General features: G+C 44.0%; 1 protein-coding gene across 3 annotated transcripts in view; it reads left to right on the top strand.

The window, feature by feature from the left end:
* LARP4B (La ribonucleoprotein 4B) overlaps positions 1 to 4,305 on the top strand; it is a 57,488-nt gene extending 53,183 nt beyond the window's left edge. For all 3 annotated transcript variants that reach the window (XM_050311737.1, XM_050311728.1, XM_050311744.1), the window contains exon 17: positions 404 to 4,305. In XM_050311737.1, the coding sequence (XP_050167694.1) occupies positions 404 to 685 (282 nt within the window). In that variant the 3' untranslated portion in view covers positions 686 to 4,305. The remainder of the gene's footprint in view (positions 1 to 403) is intronic.
* Positions 4,306 to 17,414: the final 13,109 nt, after the last annotated feature.

Here is a 17,414-nt window from a genome sequence, read left to right on the forward strand (position 1 = left end):
TTCATGATCACTTGCATGATACAATTATGCCACTAACAGTGCAAAAGATAGCTCCTTACCCAAATCCTCTCCTTGGTAGTATACTTGAGGTAGAAGCATTAGTACATATGTTGATATTTAAACCAGGGTATTCATCATCTTTCAGCTGGTTCAGAGTTTGTTTCAATGGGAAGTATTTTGCCAGTACCCCATTTTTCTGGAACACTGTTTTGCATTTTACCTTGTCTTCAGATTGATTGTATTATGCAGCTTCTGTAAACTTCATAGTCAAGCCCTCATCTCCATATTTTAATGCAGCAGTCTTTGGGGACAAGGACTTAAACTTTTTTCTGTTCATAAAAGTAAATTATTTTTTCTCAGAGTGCTTTGTTTAACTCTGTCCTGTTTGCTTCCAATTTCACAGGAACTGCGGAAACCTAGTTATGCGGAAATTTGCCAGAGAACAACTAAGGATCCTCCTACATTGCAACCCCAGAAAGAACAGAAGCCAAACACTGTAGCATGTGGGAAAGAAGAAAGAAAGCCCACAGAAACAATAGAGAAAAACAGAGAACCTCCTCCTGCAAAGTCACATCCTGGACAACCCAAAGACCAGAGGAGACAGTCAGGACGCAGATCGTCCCCTCCAGCCGTTGGCAAACGCTTAAATAAAGAACAGAGTACCCCTCCAAAATCTCCTCAGTGAAACTAACACCTGGGAGGGATTTGAGAAGAGGTCTGCTTCCCACAAATTAAACCCATGTTCCCACTAAGATACCTGAGAATGAGTTGCTGGTTAGGAGCTTGCAGTGATACTGGGCATATAACAATGCCTGCAAGTTATTTTTCTGTGAAATACTTTTTCCCCTCTTGAACAAACATTCTATTTTTCTGGGTATTTCTGGATAGTTGTTCTAAACCTTACATTTAGATTGGTGCTTAATTGGAGGTGAAGCTTAGTGTGATTTTTTTTTTTCCTTTTTTTCAAGGTGTAAAATATTTGTCTTTAAAAAAGAAATCAACTTTTTATTAAGCCTCTCTGTGGCTGTGTGAGTGCAAGCTCTGTATAGTGAGTTTTTTCTAAACTGTTAAGCAGAAATGTGCTGCTGCAATATTTTTAATAAACAGGTCTGCAAGTACATATCTAAAGTGTCCAAAAGACTGATAACGGCAGCTAGTGTGTAGAGTGCAAGGAAGTAGAACATATTTTACAAACTAGTATGTGACCTTGAAGATTTTTTTTTTTATTGGGCTGCTGTACTAAGTGTCAGCAAATGAACTTGCACTTTTAGGTTAAATGAGTAGCTGTTTCTAGTATTTTTAAAAAAATAATCTTTTTTTGATGTTTTGCACACACAAAATTAATTCTACGGGGCACCATAGCAGTCTTTCTAAAATATTTCCTTTTTTTTTTTTGACTTACTGCAAGCAAGTAACCATCTTCTCACTCCAGAATAAAACTGATGTTATAATTTGCAAATACAAAGCACATTGTGAATAGAAAGAATCAAGTCTGTGAGCTTCTATGATGGTGAAGCCTGTTAGTGAGTGGATGTTATCAGGAGAAAGCAGTGTAGCCTTCTTGTGATAACTTTAGCTTCCCTGTACTTGTAAGGGAGTTAACTGAGTCAGCGCTGTATATTCTGGTTACCCCTGTGCTCTGTGTAGACTTTTTTTTAAGCTCTGCCCCAAGTGCTCTTTGAAAGAGTTCATATCTTAGTCAGCCTCGTGTTGACATCTTCCTGTAACTACAAGCATTGGCATATGGATTTAAATTTTTCAAGACGTGAGATAGTGGTGTTTGTTTTGTGTGGTGGAGGAAGAGATCCCTGATATTTACCTCTGGGATGAGGTTTCTCACACTTATTTACTTTAGAAGTGATGCGCTTTCTGAAGGACAAGGATGCACTAAATTAGCAAGTTTCTAATAAAGTTGAATATAAATTATTTTTGTTTTAAGATGCCTAAAGTTTTTCTTTAAATGTTTAAACTGCAGGAAGTTCAGACAAAACTCATTCCTGCTGACTATGACAGTACAGTTTATTCCACAAAAATGTTTATTTAAACAACTGATTTTTTTAAAGAATTATTTCCATCCAATATTTAAAGACTTGAATTTTATTTAAACTTGAAAATGACTTTGCCTTAACTTTTGTACAAGACAGCTTAGAGTTAATGAGGTCTGACCCCGTGGAGGGTTAGCATGAATGGAATACAGAATTACTCAGTTACAGTATGTATCTATTGTCACTGGTCTTACTGGGTAAACATACTGTAGTACAGGAACTAGCAGCAGTTTTTGTAATATACCTTAAAGATCTTAAACAGTTGATCTTTTTCAGATTGTTGAAAAACCTGTAAATGCAAATAGTCAATACTGTATTAAATATGTGCACTTGGAAGTGTGTGCTTTGCTTGTACAGTTGTAAATAATCAGAACATATAAAAAGGTACCCTAAAGAAAAAAATCTGATAAAAATTATTGATATTATAAATGTTGCTGTTGAGCTGGATGTAGATAAACTAAATGTTGTGGTTTGAATATTACTTTAATTCGTTGTTTTTTCTTTTTCTTATTTTATTCTGGTGTGTTGAACTGACTCTGCCTCTTCACTGCAAAAGGGAAATGGAACGAAAGTCTTATTTGAAAGCCCTCAAATGTTTTCCCAAAGTCCCTCTAACAAACAAGCGATTTAACCAATTCAAAAATGTTCTGCAATGTAAATAATGAATTTCAGCAGTCAAACTGTAATTTTAAAGTCATTAATAAAAATCAAGTCTAATTGGGGAAAAACTTGACTGCTGCAAAAATATACACTGAAGCTTACTTGTGTGCTTTCAAGAGTATCAGTGCATGATTCACAGAACTGTAAAGTAACTATAGAAGTTGACTCCTGATAAATCTCCTATTACAAGCGTCAATTGGTAACTAGTTGACATTTTAAAATCCAGCCTGTTGTGTGCTGCAGAATTGGTCAAAACAGGGCATGCCGGAGTCTGTCAATTTTTCTCGTTTGAAAAGCGCACTTTGTGAACGCTGCGGGAGGAGATAAGACCCCGACAACATCGCCAAAACCGCTCAACTCGTTCTGTCATTGGATTTATTTTTTTTTAATACGCTTCTCCTTTCCCCAGCGGCAGTGAACACGGTAGCTAGATTTGTGTATGGTTTAGGCCAGCTGTATGATTCATTTTGTTTGTCTGCTGCAAGTGAAAGGCTTTCCAGCTGCAAACAATCGCGAGTGGTTCCTTACAGCGACTGTGTATGGCTCGTCATGATACTCAGCTGGTACCTGAGGTGATATATTGAGACCAGCGGGGTGTGTTGTGCTGTTCTAATGTATTCTGCTGCCATTTGTGCTAGGTCAATACACTGTAATTACTGCTTACCCAGCAACAGTCTGTTGCACCAAAAGTTTAAACCTTCCTCTGACGTGGTTTTTATAGCTTTTTTTTAAAAAAACAAACAAAACAAAGTGACACGCCAAATCGCTGTGTAACATACCATACAACTTCTTACTGCATTTTACTTCAAGATTGTTTTTTTCCTTTTTGTTTTTTTTCCACTCAGTGACAAAATGGAGTTTTCAGAGTAGAGTTGTGAAGTTGCATGCAGACTGTTGCTATGATACAGAGAGAGATTAAAATGTGGCTTTTAAAATGAAAAACCTCCCAAAAGCAGTAGCTGAGTTCAGGGATGCAGTAATTAAAATTGGCATTTTACCTCGTAGGACTGTGTGGTGATGCTTTTCATTTTGAAAACAAGTCAAAATGGGATCTGAGACTCTCCTTCCAGGAACTTAAAAAAATGAAGGTTGCTTTCAAAACCAAAGGTTGTTTCAGATCAGTCCCTCACCGTGACAATGTCAGTCACCACTTGGAAATCTGTGAACAGTGGCAATTTTTTTTACCTTGCTGCATTACCCTTCAAAGCCCTGAGCAGCTGGCATGGAAAAGGCCCTTGTTGGAACATGGTGCAGTGTATCACAAGCAACAGCTGCCTGTAATGGTGCACACCTATCTCTGTATCTCCTTCAGTAGCTACAGGTAGGGACTTTTGTGCTTTGTAACCGATTACACTAATAGCAGCAGACAATCTGAGATTTCTAAGGAGACCTAACAGCTGCCAATTCATGAAACAGAAGTGTAATATGGGAGCCTTTTTGAGGGTTTTTGTTTTTGTTCTTCTTCCATTAAGACTGGAATCAAGCTTACATGTAAACTATCAGTAATTTAAGTTTCCTTTTGTGTCATAAAATGTAAAACTGTCTAATTTGAAAAAAAAATATGTAGGTTATGAAAAATAAAGATTTAGGCACTGTTGAATTCCTGATTTTTTTAATTAAACCTTTCTTCAGCAGTATTTTTCATTACCTTTTGTCTTTCGCTCCCATTTTTGGGAATTGTATATTTCTGATTTTGGGAAAAGAATGTTTGCTTGCTCTCCTACTCAACACAGCTGTTGTAACCATCATCTAAGGCTATGTAGCAGCAGCAGGAACCCCTGTAACGTATCTCTGAAAGCAGCAGTATCTATCTCTATTAGGGAACTATGACTGGTTAACAAGCAAACAAAAGAGCTTATGTGATCTTTTGTTTACTGGAGGATCTCTTCATTAGTGGTTTCATCAAATTATTAGATAAGGTGTTGGCTTGGTCTTAAATATGTATTTTAACATTTGGGTTGGTGCTTTGGTTTCATGGCTCTGAAATGTGGAGATGTCGTGGACTTATTTTTTACTTTAGCAGACTTTAGAGATTATTTTGATCTCACCTCTAGGAAGGAAGAGCTTCTGGGATATCCTCTCTCTACCTAAAAATATACTTTGGAAATACACCTTTTTCTTTTCTTTTAGGGTTTGTGTCTCATTCAGCTGTATTTGAACAAGTTCCATGTAAGCATGGAAGTATTAACAGTTACTGTGTTCTGTAAGCATCTTGGGAAGTATTGCACTGCTGTTTCTCAGGCTGGTTGTTCTGTAAGCTCCTCAACAGGTTAAGCTGCTTGCTGATTTACTTCCCCTCTGCTGTCTGTCAGCAGAGTAAGGCAACACAGGAATACCAGCGTACACTGGGCACTGTGAGCTTCTCCATGTTGGGAGAGTCAGTTAAACTTTGGAATTTGGTGATGACCTGGACTACAAGCAGTTGAAGGCAACCAGTTTTCACTTCAGCATGGAGTATCCTCTTCTGCCCTTGGGACAAAGTTTTCTACCCCTTACTGTGTAAAAATGCATGGAAATTTGTCAGCAATGTTGCCATAATCCTAGCATGGCTCTCGAGGAGCACCCCAGCTTTGATGGAAGTTGGGGATTGATTTGTCCGCACAGCAAACTGGGCAGTGTCCCCTTAGTGCCAGTTTTCCCCAGAACAGGGTGGTGTTCAGTGATGGTTGCACCAATGTTCATGTCGAACATGTGGTATCATTTCCTCCTGGGCACGATGAGAAAGAGTGAATATGGAAGATTACATGCAATTGAACATCCAGAGATTACTTATTGTCATAGAAACTGATTCATTGCGCTTTGATCCTAAGGCTCCCTTAGAGAAAAGTTTTTATGAAGTTTTAAGTTTTCTAGTATGCTCTTACTTCACAGACCTTTCAGTTAAAACCTCCTGGTATAGCTGGGCTTTTATGGGTGCAACTTAAGTCAGGGAAGTGATGGAATTGCAAATTTTGCTGGTTTGTAGATGAAAGTAATGTTACACACTTTGTCTCTGCTTTTGAGAGAATAAGCTGTGTAACAGCCTGGTGCCTTCCAGTTACTGCAGCATCCATTCTCAGCATGCATATAGATCTTGCTGATATTTCAATGCCCAGCATAAGCTGATCAGGTAGAAATTTAACTCCTGTTGGAGTGGCACGTGGAATACTGAGCTGTCATGCCAAATAAGCACAAAAATCCTGTAAAAGAGCCTGGCCAGCCTCAACTGTGTCATGTCCATCCTGCCTGTCTGCTCCCTCAGCACGGTGGCTGGTCTAAAAAGTAACTGAGAAAGGATTTCTTGGAATAGGTCCCAAGCTGTTGTCGTACCATCAGCAGAATGGAGGAATGGACAGGATTGCACAACTGATGTCCACAGGAGACTGGTGTGGTGATGGTCCTGGCAGGAGCAGTGTTACAATCAGCTGAAGTAAATCAGCTGAACATCGGTACAACTGGCTTATGGCAAATGGAAGGTAAAAATCTTGGTTTTAAGCGTAGCCTTGCTCACTCCGCTGAATGTGGCTCAACTCATCAAGCTTGGTCATTTTTGAGCCTTGTTTTCACAATGGGGAGGAGAAAGAGTCCAATTTCTGCTATAGCCTATATGGTTGTGTACAAACTGTAAATGTGCTAAATCTTAAATCTGTCTCATGGTGATAGACTATGAGGAGTCTGTGTGCATTGTCTCCTCACAACTGGTTGGGACACGGTTCACTGTTTTGCAAAATGGAGAGAAAAAGGGGTATGTGCTGTGGGGAGGGAGTTGAAGATAAAATCACTCACTAATCTCTCTCAAATTCTCATCAGTTTTGAAGAGTAAATTGCTTTGTGTGCTTGTGTTACGCACGTGAGGTGCAGAAGCCATCCTGCAGTCTGATGGCTTCACATCCCATTTGCTGTAGGCAGACGGCATCTGCAGAGCAGTAAATCTACCGTGGCTAAGGATGCTCTGAGGAAGGAGAATGGAAGAATTTAGAGTCGTAAAACACACCAAAGCTGGATGGATCTAGGAAATCTGCATGGATGGAATCGGTACATAATGAAATCTGTCTAATGTCTTCCAAAACAAAGTCACATGTATGCTCTCCATTCTGTTTGAGATGTCAACTCAGGTAGAACGAGTGAGTGAAATCCAACAGGTCCAACTTTTTGTTTCCAAGGCTGGGGGTGTTTTCCAGGAACCTACAGCTCATAGGCTATAGCAGGCATAGAGAAACCTTTTTCGTTTTGCTCTTTTGTCTCCAATGTCAATGTACTTGGCTCAGGCCTGGGATGTCAGTGTGCAGCAGAGCTGGCTCAGCACAGCAGAGGCTTGAAGCCCCTACAGACCAGCCCTGTGTACTGGGGGAGGGGGCAGTGTTTGCTGTGTGCCTCTCCAGCAGGAGGGCAACAGGATGCACTGTGGTGGGAATGAAGGTTTGGAGGTGGGCAATTAAATAGGCTCAGGGGGGGATCTCCCAGGCTTGTTTCCTAAATGGAATTTCTTGAGTGTCCGTCTCTTACTCGACGAGGAATGCAATTTCTATCTTGTTCCCCTTTATAAATGGGATGTGTAAAATTCAGTCATTTCCCTTCTCCTGGTATGTTTTCCTCTTCCTTTCTAGTGATTCAGTGTTCTCATTCTTGAGAGCTGCATTGCTTGTGGTAGATGGCAGCTCTTGATCCCTGCTTCTAAGAATTGCATCTATTTTCTGAAATACAATAGGCTCAGCACTTTGAGTCATTTCAGTTTGCAGGAACTTTTTATTTTTGTCCCACTCATGAAAGCAAATTTGGCACTCAAAGGAGGATTATCTAGGTATGTGTCCAAAATTATAACGTATACAATAAATTCAAAAGAGTATGCTCTATCTTCGAATATTTATAGCTGTTGCTGGGTTTATGGTGTTTGTCAGATACTAAGTTCTGTGTGCTTCCTACATGCTGGCAAATACTGGCTCCATCTTCTCTGGTATGACTCATACTGCTGCCGAGGGAAGATGCCTGCCTTGAAGCAAATAAGTGCTGGAGAGACCTGTTGATTTGGACAGTAGACACTGAAGTGACAGATTTGCTGGAGTGATTTTCTCAGCGGATTTTACTGCTTGGACTGGCAATCAAATGCTTCCTTGCTAGCAAATCCTGCTTCAGATAAACCTTTGTATTTTACTTTTCATTTGAATTAGCGCTTCCTATGGAGACAGAAGCTCAGCCGTGCTGGCTGCCATCCTGAGTGCTGAAGGCATGCTTTCATCCCAGCCTAGGAAATCTACTGGGTTGGGATAGGTGGAAGTTATGTGCCAGACTTAAAGTACATTGAACTTGAAAATAAAAAAGGGCAAGAGATGCTCTGTGGAACTGTGTTTTAGTTCCGACATGGAAAAGGGGTTACAGGTACCCCAAGTGGCCCTGGAATGGGAAGATAGGGAAGTACAATAGAGCTAGACTTAGCAAGTCATGCAAGCAGCACACCACATGCTTCAGTGCTCAGCCATAGCAGGTGCTGCTGTCTCAGTAGTTCTGACATCCCAGGGCACAGCAGACATTAGCGCTGATTTGGTGTGAAAAGTCACTACTTTGTTTCTGCATTAAATGAGGTAGACTTGCCTGAAATCCAGTGTACAAACCCCTTTTCCTGTGACCTAAAACTGTAGTTTCTGTTGAGGGTTGCTCTTTTAACTGCAAGAGGGTGAGTTGCTGATGTTCACCTACTGTATTGCTGGCCATGGCATACCAAAGGCTTGTTGAATGTTGTAGGCTGGGTGACCTCAACGAGGCTGGAGAAATGGGCCAACAGAAATCTTACAAGGTTCCACAAAGGGACGTCCCCAGTCCTGCACCTGGTGAGGAATAACCCCATGCACCCAGGGGTGACCAGCAGGAAAGCAGCTTTGTAGAAAAGGGGCATCTGGGTGGGCAACAAGTTGGATGTGAGACAGCAATGTAGAGAGTACAGAAGACCAGTGGCACCGTGGGCAGCCCTAGGAGGAGCATTGCCAGAGGGTTGAGGGGAAGTGATCCTTCCTCTCTGCTCGGCACATCTGGGGTGCTGGGGCCAGCGCTGGGCTCCCCTGTCCGAAAAAAGTCATGGACACATTGGAGTGAGTGCAGTGAAGGACCGTGAAGATGACCGAGGGATTTGGAGCATCTGTCATACAAGGAGAGCGTGAGAGCTGGGACTGTTCGACCCGGAGAAGCAAAAGCTCAGGGAGATCTTGTCCATGTGTACAAATACCTGATGGGCAGCAAAAAGACAATGGAGACGTATTCTTCCCAGTGGTACCCAGTGACAGTTTGGGAAACAGTGGGCACAAACTGAAACAAGGAATTTAGTTCAGACAGAAGAAAACCCTCTGATTGTTCTAAGGGTGATCGAACACTGGTGCAGGTCACCTAGAGGAGTTGTCTCCATCCATGCAGCTACTCATTCTCACCAGACACAGCTTCACCTGATCCACAGCCACCTTCAGGTGTTTGGCAGCATTTCCAGAGACATCTAAATGTTTTTTGACTTGATTCAATTTCTCTAAGATCTGGTGATTTAAAAATTCCTGTGCACCAGGAAGAAAACAGCAGGCTGAGCCAGGTGATTGTAGTGGCTTCTCACGCTCCATGGAGACTTGAGCACCATGACTAAAGACACTTCTCCATTAAGATGTTTAAAAAGTTGTTGGTCTCCTTTGCTTCTTACAAGGTCTTACCATCCCTTGCCCACAGCTGCCAACTGAGCTCAGCATGGTAAAAACTCCCAAGAAAATGACAGGAGAATTGTCTTGTAAGCACTTAAATGGGAGATTGTGTTAGGCTATTGTCTGCTAATACAGCATAAAAGAGCAAGGAATGTGTACATAATATACAGAAATTAAGTTATAAACTACTAGGCAGTGTTTGGGACTCAGCTTGCAGATGTACATAAATTGAATTGTCTGCTTAGTCCATGGAGATTGGATCAATAGGCAATGGAGCCTGGAGAGCTGTTCATCTGCATCTTGATCGGCTTTTATACAAGCTGTGTAAATGTGTGTGCTCAAATTTCATCAGAGCCTGAAGAGCTACTCAAGCTGATCAAGATGCAGAATCAAAATTCAGCCAATCAAGATGCTTATGGCCTGAAGGGATCTCATGAGGTGTTTGTTCAGCATCTAGTTCAAAGGAGGATCAGAGCTCCTTACTCAGGGCATTATCCACTTGGGTTTTGAAAGTCTCCGAGGATGGAGACTATGCAACCTCTCTGGGCAATCTGCTCTGATGTTTGACTGTCCTTAGGGAGAAATTTTTCCTTAAACCCTCGTGCCTGTTCTCTCTCATCCTCCCTCTGCCCTGATGCACAGAGTCCAGCTCTGATTCCTTGATGGCTCCCCATAGGTTTGGGGGGCTGGAGGTAAGTTTCCCCAAAGTCACCCCACCTCCATGCTGACCAATGCCAGCTCCCTCAGCCTCTCTGCCCAGCTGAATAAAGCTACAGTCCCAAAGAATTAGGCTTTTTGCTCCTCTTGCAGTGAAGAGGGTTTCATTGCCCTGTACACCCCCGTGGGTCAGCAGTGCCAGTGATGGAAGAGGCTGCACAAGCTGGATGGTCACCCTGCCCCAGCAGCCCCACCCTGCTGGCACCAGTAGGGTGTCTTTATTTTATTTTTTAATATCTCTCCCAGACAGAGCTGGCTCAAGTGAAATGCCTTGTCAATGTTCAAGTAAGAGGATCATTCCCTGCTGGAATTCTAAAATCCAATTTATAAAAAATGGTGGAGTAATTGTTCTGGCTTGCATTGCAGCTGCTGTATAATCTGGTCAAAGAGAAGCAGCAGAGAACTGATGTCTTCAGTGTTTTGCCATTTACTTCAGCTGTTTGAGTTGTAAAAACCAAAGACCATATCTCCTCACCTGAAGAGTGACTCTTGGCCAAAGCTGTTTTGTAGCAAACTAATGCTCCAAATGCCTTTTTGGCTGCATCTGAAAATACTTTGCTAGGTGGAGCAGTTGCTTTCTCAAAGTGTTCTCCTTCAAGGACTAGGAAATTAGCCCTGTCTTATAAATACACTTCTAGTGCATTAAACCATTGACAAATGCAGCGTGGCCATTCTAAACTAATTTGTCTTAAGTAGGCATCTGATGGCTCAATTTATCTGAACTTCGTCATTCGGATGTGGCTCAGCTGTTCTGTTCGAAGCAAATCATCTGGATGCATCTGCTTTTTCTTGCTCTGAGCACTGGTCTAGAACTGTATGAAAGAGGGCTGAACTAACTCAAATAATCATAGAATCATAGAATGGCTTGGGATTGGAAGGGATCATCCAGTTCCAACCACCCTGACATGGGCAGAGACACCTTCCACTAGACCAGGATACTCAGGGCCTCATCCAGCCTGGCCTTGAGAACACTTCCAGGTATGGGGCAGCCACAACTTCTCTGGGAAACCTGTTCCAGTGCCTCATTACCCTCACAGTAAAGGATTCCTTCCTAATGTCTAATCTAGATCTACCCTCTTTCAGTTTAAAACTGTTACCCTCATTCTATCACCATACTCTCTCATAAAGAGTGCCTCCCCATCGTTCCTGTAGACCCCCTTTAGGTACTGGAAAGTACTCTAAGGTCTCCCTGGAGCCTTCTCTTCTCCAATATGAACAACACCAGAACAACCAGATCTCTCATGTCCTTCCGGAGAGGACACACATTTTCCCTAGTCTTTCTTTTATCACCAACGTGCCTATAGAAACTTTTCTTGTTGCCCTGGATGTCCCTGGCCAGATTTAATTCTGTCAGCTTTCCTAACCTGATCTCTGGCTGCTCAGACAATCTGTATTCCTCCCAGGCTGCCTGTTCTTGTTTCCACACTCTGTAGGCTTCCTTTTTGTGTCTGAGTTTGTGCAGGAGCTCCTTGTTTCTCCATGCAGGGTTTGTAGTGGTTTTGCCTGGATTCTTCTTTGTTGGGTTGCATCAACCCTGAGCCCAGAGGAGGTGATCCTTGAATATTTACCAGCTTTCTTGGACCCTTCTCACCCTCCAGGCCTTTATTCCATGGGACTCTACTAAGCACAGTTTGCTCTCCTGAAGTCCAGGGTAGCAAGTTTGCTCTGTGCCTTCCTCACAGCCCCAGGGATCTTGAACTCCACCATGTTGTGGTCGCTGCACCCCTGGCTGCCCCTGAGCTTCACGCTCCCACCAGACCCTCCCTGATGGTGAGAACAAGGTCCAGCATAGCACTGCTCCCTGTTAGCTCCGCTGTCACTTGGAGAAGGAATTCATCATCATGGCATTCCAGGACACTCCTGGATTGCCTATGCCTTGCTGTGTGTCCCTCCAGTAGATACTGGGGTGGTTGAAGAACCCAGTGAGGACCAGGGCTTGGGAACATGAGGCTGTTCCCATCTGTTGGTAGAGGGCTTCATCCACTTGGTCTTCCTTTTGGAGCAGCCTGTAGCAGACCACCCCTGATAGTGTAACCTGTTCCTGCCCTCCCTTTAATCCTGGCCCATAGGCTCTCATCCATCCCAAGGCAAAGCTCCGTGTACCCCACCTGGTCATTGACATAGAGGGCAACACCCCCTCCTTGTATCCTCTGCCTGTGCTTCCTAAAGAGCCTGTATCCTTCCATTCTAACACTCCAGTCTTAGGAGCCATCCCCCCATGTCTCTGTGATGCCAGTAAGACCCCAGCCCTGCAGGTGTGTGCATGCCTCTAACTTGTGATCAGCTTGCATTTGATAGAGACAAAGGGTACAAGTAGGGTCGATTACTGCACATTGCCTGTTCCTGCTGGGAACCCTGAGTCTAAGCCCAGAAGTCTGGAGAGAAAGCAGTATCCTTTTAGGAGAGTGTCTTCCAAAAGAATTAGTCACCAGTGTTGCTAAATCAGCTGTGTGTCTCTCAACTGCTCTACTTTTGCTTAAATCCATCATTAGAAAAAGGTATTTGCCAGAGATAGCAAATTGCCATGCTATTTAGAGTTTATTGATTCTTAGAATTACTACAATATGGCATTAAAACTACATTATCAGTGTCAATTCTCTCTGACCACGAGTAATGCGGTTTTTACTAAACAAGAAATCTGCAGATAAAGATTTGTAGGATCCTGTTTACATTTTACAGTATTTAAGAGATTGTCCAATTACACAGATATTCTTGGACAGAAATTCCTGAGCAGCCTGGCACACCAGCCTGCTCCCACTGGCTTGCAGTGGGAAGCTCTGTGTGTTGCTTCTCAGTGTTCCTCTCTGTGGGAGGCCCCAGTAAACCACCTGCACAGTGTCAGCTCCTACCCAGGGAGATGCTGAAGCCCTTTGTGAAGTGCTTCACAAAATGACTTTTTGTATCACAGATATGCCTGCAGTGTGTTCTCACGTGTCTGCACCTAAATGAACACCATGCATCACGCTGTCTTGTGTTAGAGACTTAGCCTGTACTGGGGGCAGCTTTAAAGGTATTTTAAAAAGAAAGCACTAATGTTTTCAAAGGTTTTTTTAACCAAAAGAAAGAAAATAAATATACTTCCATGCACATTTTTAATGAGTTTGGATCTATTAGCATCTCTTGCCCTTTATTCAGGGAGATTGACCTGATTAAATCCTCCCGGTCAAACCCCACCTCAGGCTCTGGGGTAAAGGTTAGAGCTGTGCTGCTGGGCTTCAGCTTTGGACTTTTCTGACACCAAGGAGGGAATTCCCAGAACTTTCCAGGTGATCAGGCTATAATTAGGATTTTGAGAAGACTTACTGAGAGATCTGGCTTGAGCTTGTCAGAGCAAGCTTATTGCCAGAACCAAATAAGAGTCTACTGGCTATGGCTGTGGGGTGAGGAGGCTTTAGTCCTCCCTGTGTCTGGCAGTGCTCCTGGAAAGCAGGAATAAAATGAAGAGTTGTAGGACACCATGTAGAGGTAGAACTGGACAAATACCCCTCTGTTGTCATGTACTCCTTGTCTGGGAATAGAGCATAGTAGACTTCCATCTAGGTTAAGAATTTTAGGTTCTTCAGTCTCCTGAGGCTGAGGAATGATAATGATGCTCCAGGTCAGGTGAAATGACACTTTTTTGGTGGCAGGGAGAAAGCTGGATCTGTGCTTATGGATGCACAGCTACCCAGGATCAGTAGCTGCAGAGAGTCTTTGGAGTAACCTGAGTCATGGGGTTAGTGACTCAGTAAGCCCCCTGAAGGGCTGGATGGCAAGGTGGCATTTGTTTGTAGTGCCTCATGTGCTGTTAGGGCTTCTTCCATCAGTGTTTGGGCTGGCAGGAGTAGGAGGTTCCCATTACACAGCTTTGGGTTTAGGCAAGGGACGACGTTCAGCACAGTAACAGGTCCTGCCTCCCCAAGGAGATGGGTGTCAATATTCACTGGAACAAAGCATTTAGAAATGTCAACATATTATACAGGATGGAATTATTTTCTAATTAAACTGCAAGCTCAACATTCTGTGTGTACATGTGCCTGAAAAACTGCTGCCTTCCCAAGAATTCAGCCTTCCCAAATCTGGTCATTAAGATTTCCAAACCCTTAGCTGTCCTCTCCCTGTATAGTTACATGTTTTCATAGTACAAAAAATGTTTTAATTAGTGCCATTCAAAAAGAAAAAGGCAGGAAGTCTAAGTCTGCACTGGTTAGGGATGGAGCACTGAGTGATGAAGGACTGGCTGTGGGAACTGCTCTCTGGTTGTCTACAGCATTTATTAGATGCTGGGGATATAGATTTTCCTGGTTCTTTCTGGCCTTCAGTCTACAAATCTCTGCAGAAATCCCCCTGCCCCACACTCTCTTAAGCAGATGGTGAGGCAGATGAAGAGCAGAGAGGCACTACTTCAGCAAGCGCCTTGTTGGTGCCAGAAATTTTAAAAAGCAAGTTGGAAGAAGAAAAAAACCTTCAACAGCATGGGCTGAAACTTCCTGGTGAGGAGTTCTGTGCTGGAAGGTCACACAGGATGGTGAATAGAGAGGAGTGGGGCCTGTGGATCAGTGAATTGACTCTAACTGGAGGAAAGATAGGCAAGGAGGGAAAAGTGTGACCCTAAGGTGCAAAGGGCTGGGATGGTCTCTGCTGTCCTGAGCACACTGTTCATCTCTCACTGGCATGGGGGATGGGAAGCTTGCACTGTGTTAGATGAGGATAACAACATCCCATGAGAATCGCTGTAAACACCGTGGCACAAAGGACACAAACATCTCAGACAAGTGTGAATTTTGGTACGTCAGGTGGTAAAATTAAAATGACAGAGAAGGCATCTGAGAAGAGGTTTGGTAGCTGGGATCACAGTGATTTTAGCAATGTTTAGCTGAGAGGAAAGGATACTGACAGGTCAGGGAAAATTCAAGGATACAGGCAGTATCTTATCAGCTGAGACAAAGGAAAACCCTCTGTAAGTGTTCTAGATTTGGTGTTTCTCATGGGTTTGGGATGACAGTGACTTACAGCTGGTCCTGGAGCTCTGCACAGCAGGAGAGACGATGTCCTGCCCAAGACACCTTCAGCACTTTAAACCAAATTCCATTAACAAACATCACAGCGCTGCACGTATTCTGCTGTTTGTTGGCAAGAGGAGAGAAGTGACCTTTTTGTATTCTTTCCCTCTCCCTGGGAGCCTGATGGGCTGTGATAACCCACTTAGTGGGCGCGTGGGCGGCGGGTGATGGCGTCAGCATGACGAGAGGGAAGCAGCTCATTCCATATCCTCAGTGCTTCCACACTAAAAATAAACGCTGTCTCATGTCGGGAGCCTCTGGCTGTGCCTCAGCTCCTCCCGGCTGTTCCTCTCCCTGGCATGTCTGTCAGTGCTGCTCTGCAGCAGCTGATGCACTGCGGTGCCTCCGAAGCATCTGAGTCACCAGGGACCAGGCTATGGGGAATCTGATGGCTTTGCATGGCAGGGAACACAGAGGAGGCACGGAGCGGTCATCAGGCCCTGCTGCTGGAATTTCAGGGACCAGGGCACCCATAGCAAGCATCTCTTCTGGGTGCCAAGCTGAGAAGCAGAAGTTTGGCCTCAACCCAGATCAACACCAGTGGCGATGAACTGCAACTTTAATTCAACACATCTGACACGGGGCAGAAAAACTGTGCTGGATGAAGGAAGCATCTTTGCTGCAGAGCTGGGGCTGGCAGGCAGCTGAGGGAGCTTGGGTAGGAGGAGGTCACAGGAAGGGCCTGACCAAGGACGCTACCAGAGTTGGTGGAAGCAGTGAAAGAGGAGGAACTACCTCCCTGGACCACGTTGGGATCCTGTGTTACTCACCACTCACACTCTGAGCGTGTGCAAACACTGGCTGTGTGGCAGTGGGTCCCACAGTGCAGCTCTGACTGGCAGTACACTCAGACACCTCACCACAGGGTGCAGCAGCAGAGGGCATGACATGGGGCTTGGATGCATCTGTCACGCTCAGCTTGGGACAGGAAGGCGTATCTGGAGAAGCAGCACTTCGACAGGTGACATATTTACACATAGCAACTGTGGGATGGTTTCTGCAAACACAAACATGAGAAGTGAGAGAGAACAAAACATGAAATAAAACCCAGGAGGACCACGCTGCTGTAAGGAAAACACAAGTGCTGCTGCTGTAAGGAAAGCACGAGTGCCATCGCTGTAAGGAAAGCACATGCACCATCATCTCCCTTCCTTTCCTTGCCTTTCAAATGTGGGTTCAGTGCCTCAGCCACCTGGTGCACTCCAGCCCCAGTGCCTGTGGACACCCACGGGGGCAGAGTGGGCCGGGTTGGGAAGGGGCTGTGTTTGGGCTATGATATTCATGCCATCACCAAGACCAGCAGGCACTGAGGGGGACCTGCTGTTGATGGGGTCCTCATCACCTTGCTTATGGAGTTGTTGCTGGTTCTTTATCCATCACCTACATTGTTACTGCTGCATCTCTTCTCCAGTCCTGAGCTGGAACTGTTCAACCAGAACTGTTCAACCACAAAAGAGAAACTGCAGGGGTATCTTCTCTGTGTGTAAAATACACGCTGAGGAAAGTAATGAGAGAAGACAGAACCAGGATCTCCTTAGGGTATCCAGAGAATGGACAAGAGGCAATGAACACAAACCAAAACACAGGAAAGTACACTGAAACATAAGAGAAAGCTATTTTACAGTGAGGATGGTCAAACACTGGATGAGGTTCCCCAGAGAGGTTGTGAAGTTTCCATTCTTGGAGGTATTGAAACCTGATAACACATAGCCCTGAAAAACTCCTCTGGCTGACCCTGCTTAGGTAGGGGGTTGGACTGGATTATCTCAAGAGTCCCTGATGTTGCCAGCCAATGTGTGATTGTATAGTACTGCTCCTGTATACCTCCCCCAGCTCCTGCTGGCCATGTAACCTTCTGGCACAGCCATGCATAGTTTTCAGCAAGCTGTTTCTGGTGCTGTCTTCCTCCCCATGAAGCCCCTGAGTTCTTCCTCTTATTGAGCAGTGTCAAGAGAGATGGAAGCCTCACCTTCACTAAAGCACAATAAAGTGACACATTATCTTTAGACTGAGGGAGATTAAGTGGTAGGTGAGGGAGAAAGGAGCTTCTCTTCTCTTTTAATTGCCTTTGTGACATGAAGGCAAAGCCTGTGGCTTCCAGCGCTGCCCTCCCTGAGCTGCCCTATCTCAGAGCTTTTCCCTAAGAAGATAACCAGAAGAGATTTGGATTGTTTCTTAAATAAAATAAAAAAGGTTTTAACTGGTAGCAGGCCAGAGATTTTAGCATCATTTCAGGCTGAGATGGCATTAGAATATAGCAGTTTACTGAGGAGGACACCAATCTCAGGCTGCTGTGGCAC

This window comes from Myiozetetes cayanensis, unplaced genomic scaffold (assembly GCF_022539395.1).
Source record: "Myiozetetes cayanensis isolate MyiCay16 unplaced genomic scaffold, myiCay2020 scf1, whole genome shotgun sequence".
In the NCBI taxonomy this organism is placed as follows: domain Eukaryota; kingdom Metazoa; phylum Chordata; class Aves; order Passeriformes; family Tyrannidae; genus Myiozetetes; species Myiozetetes cayanensis.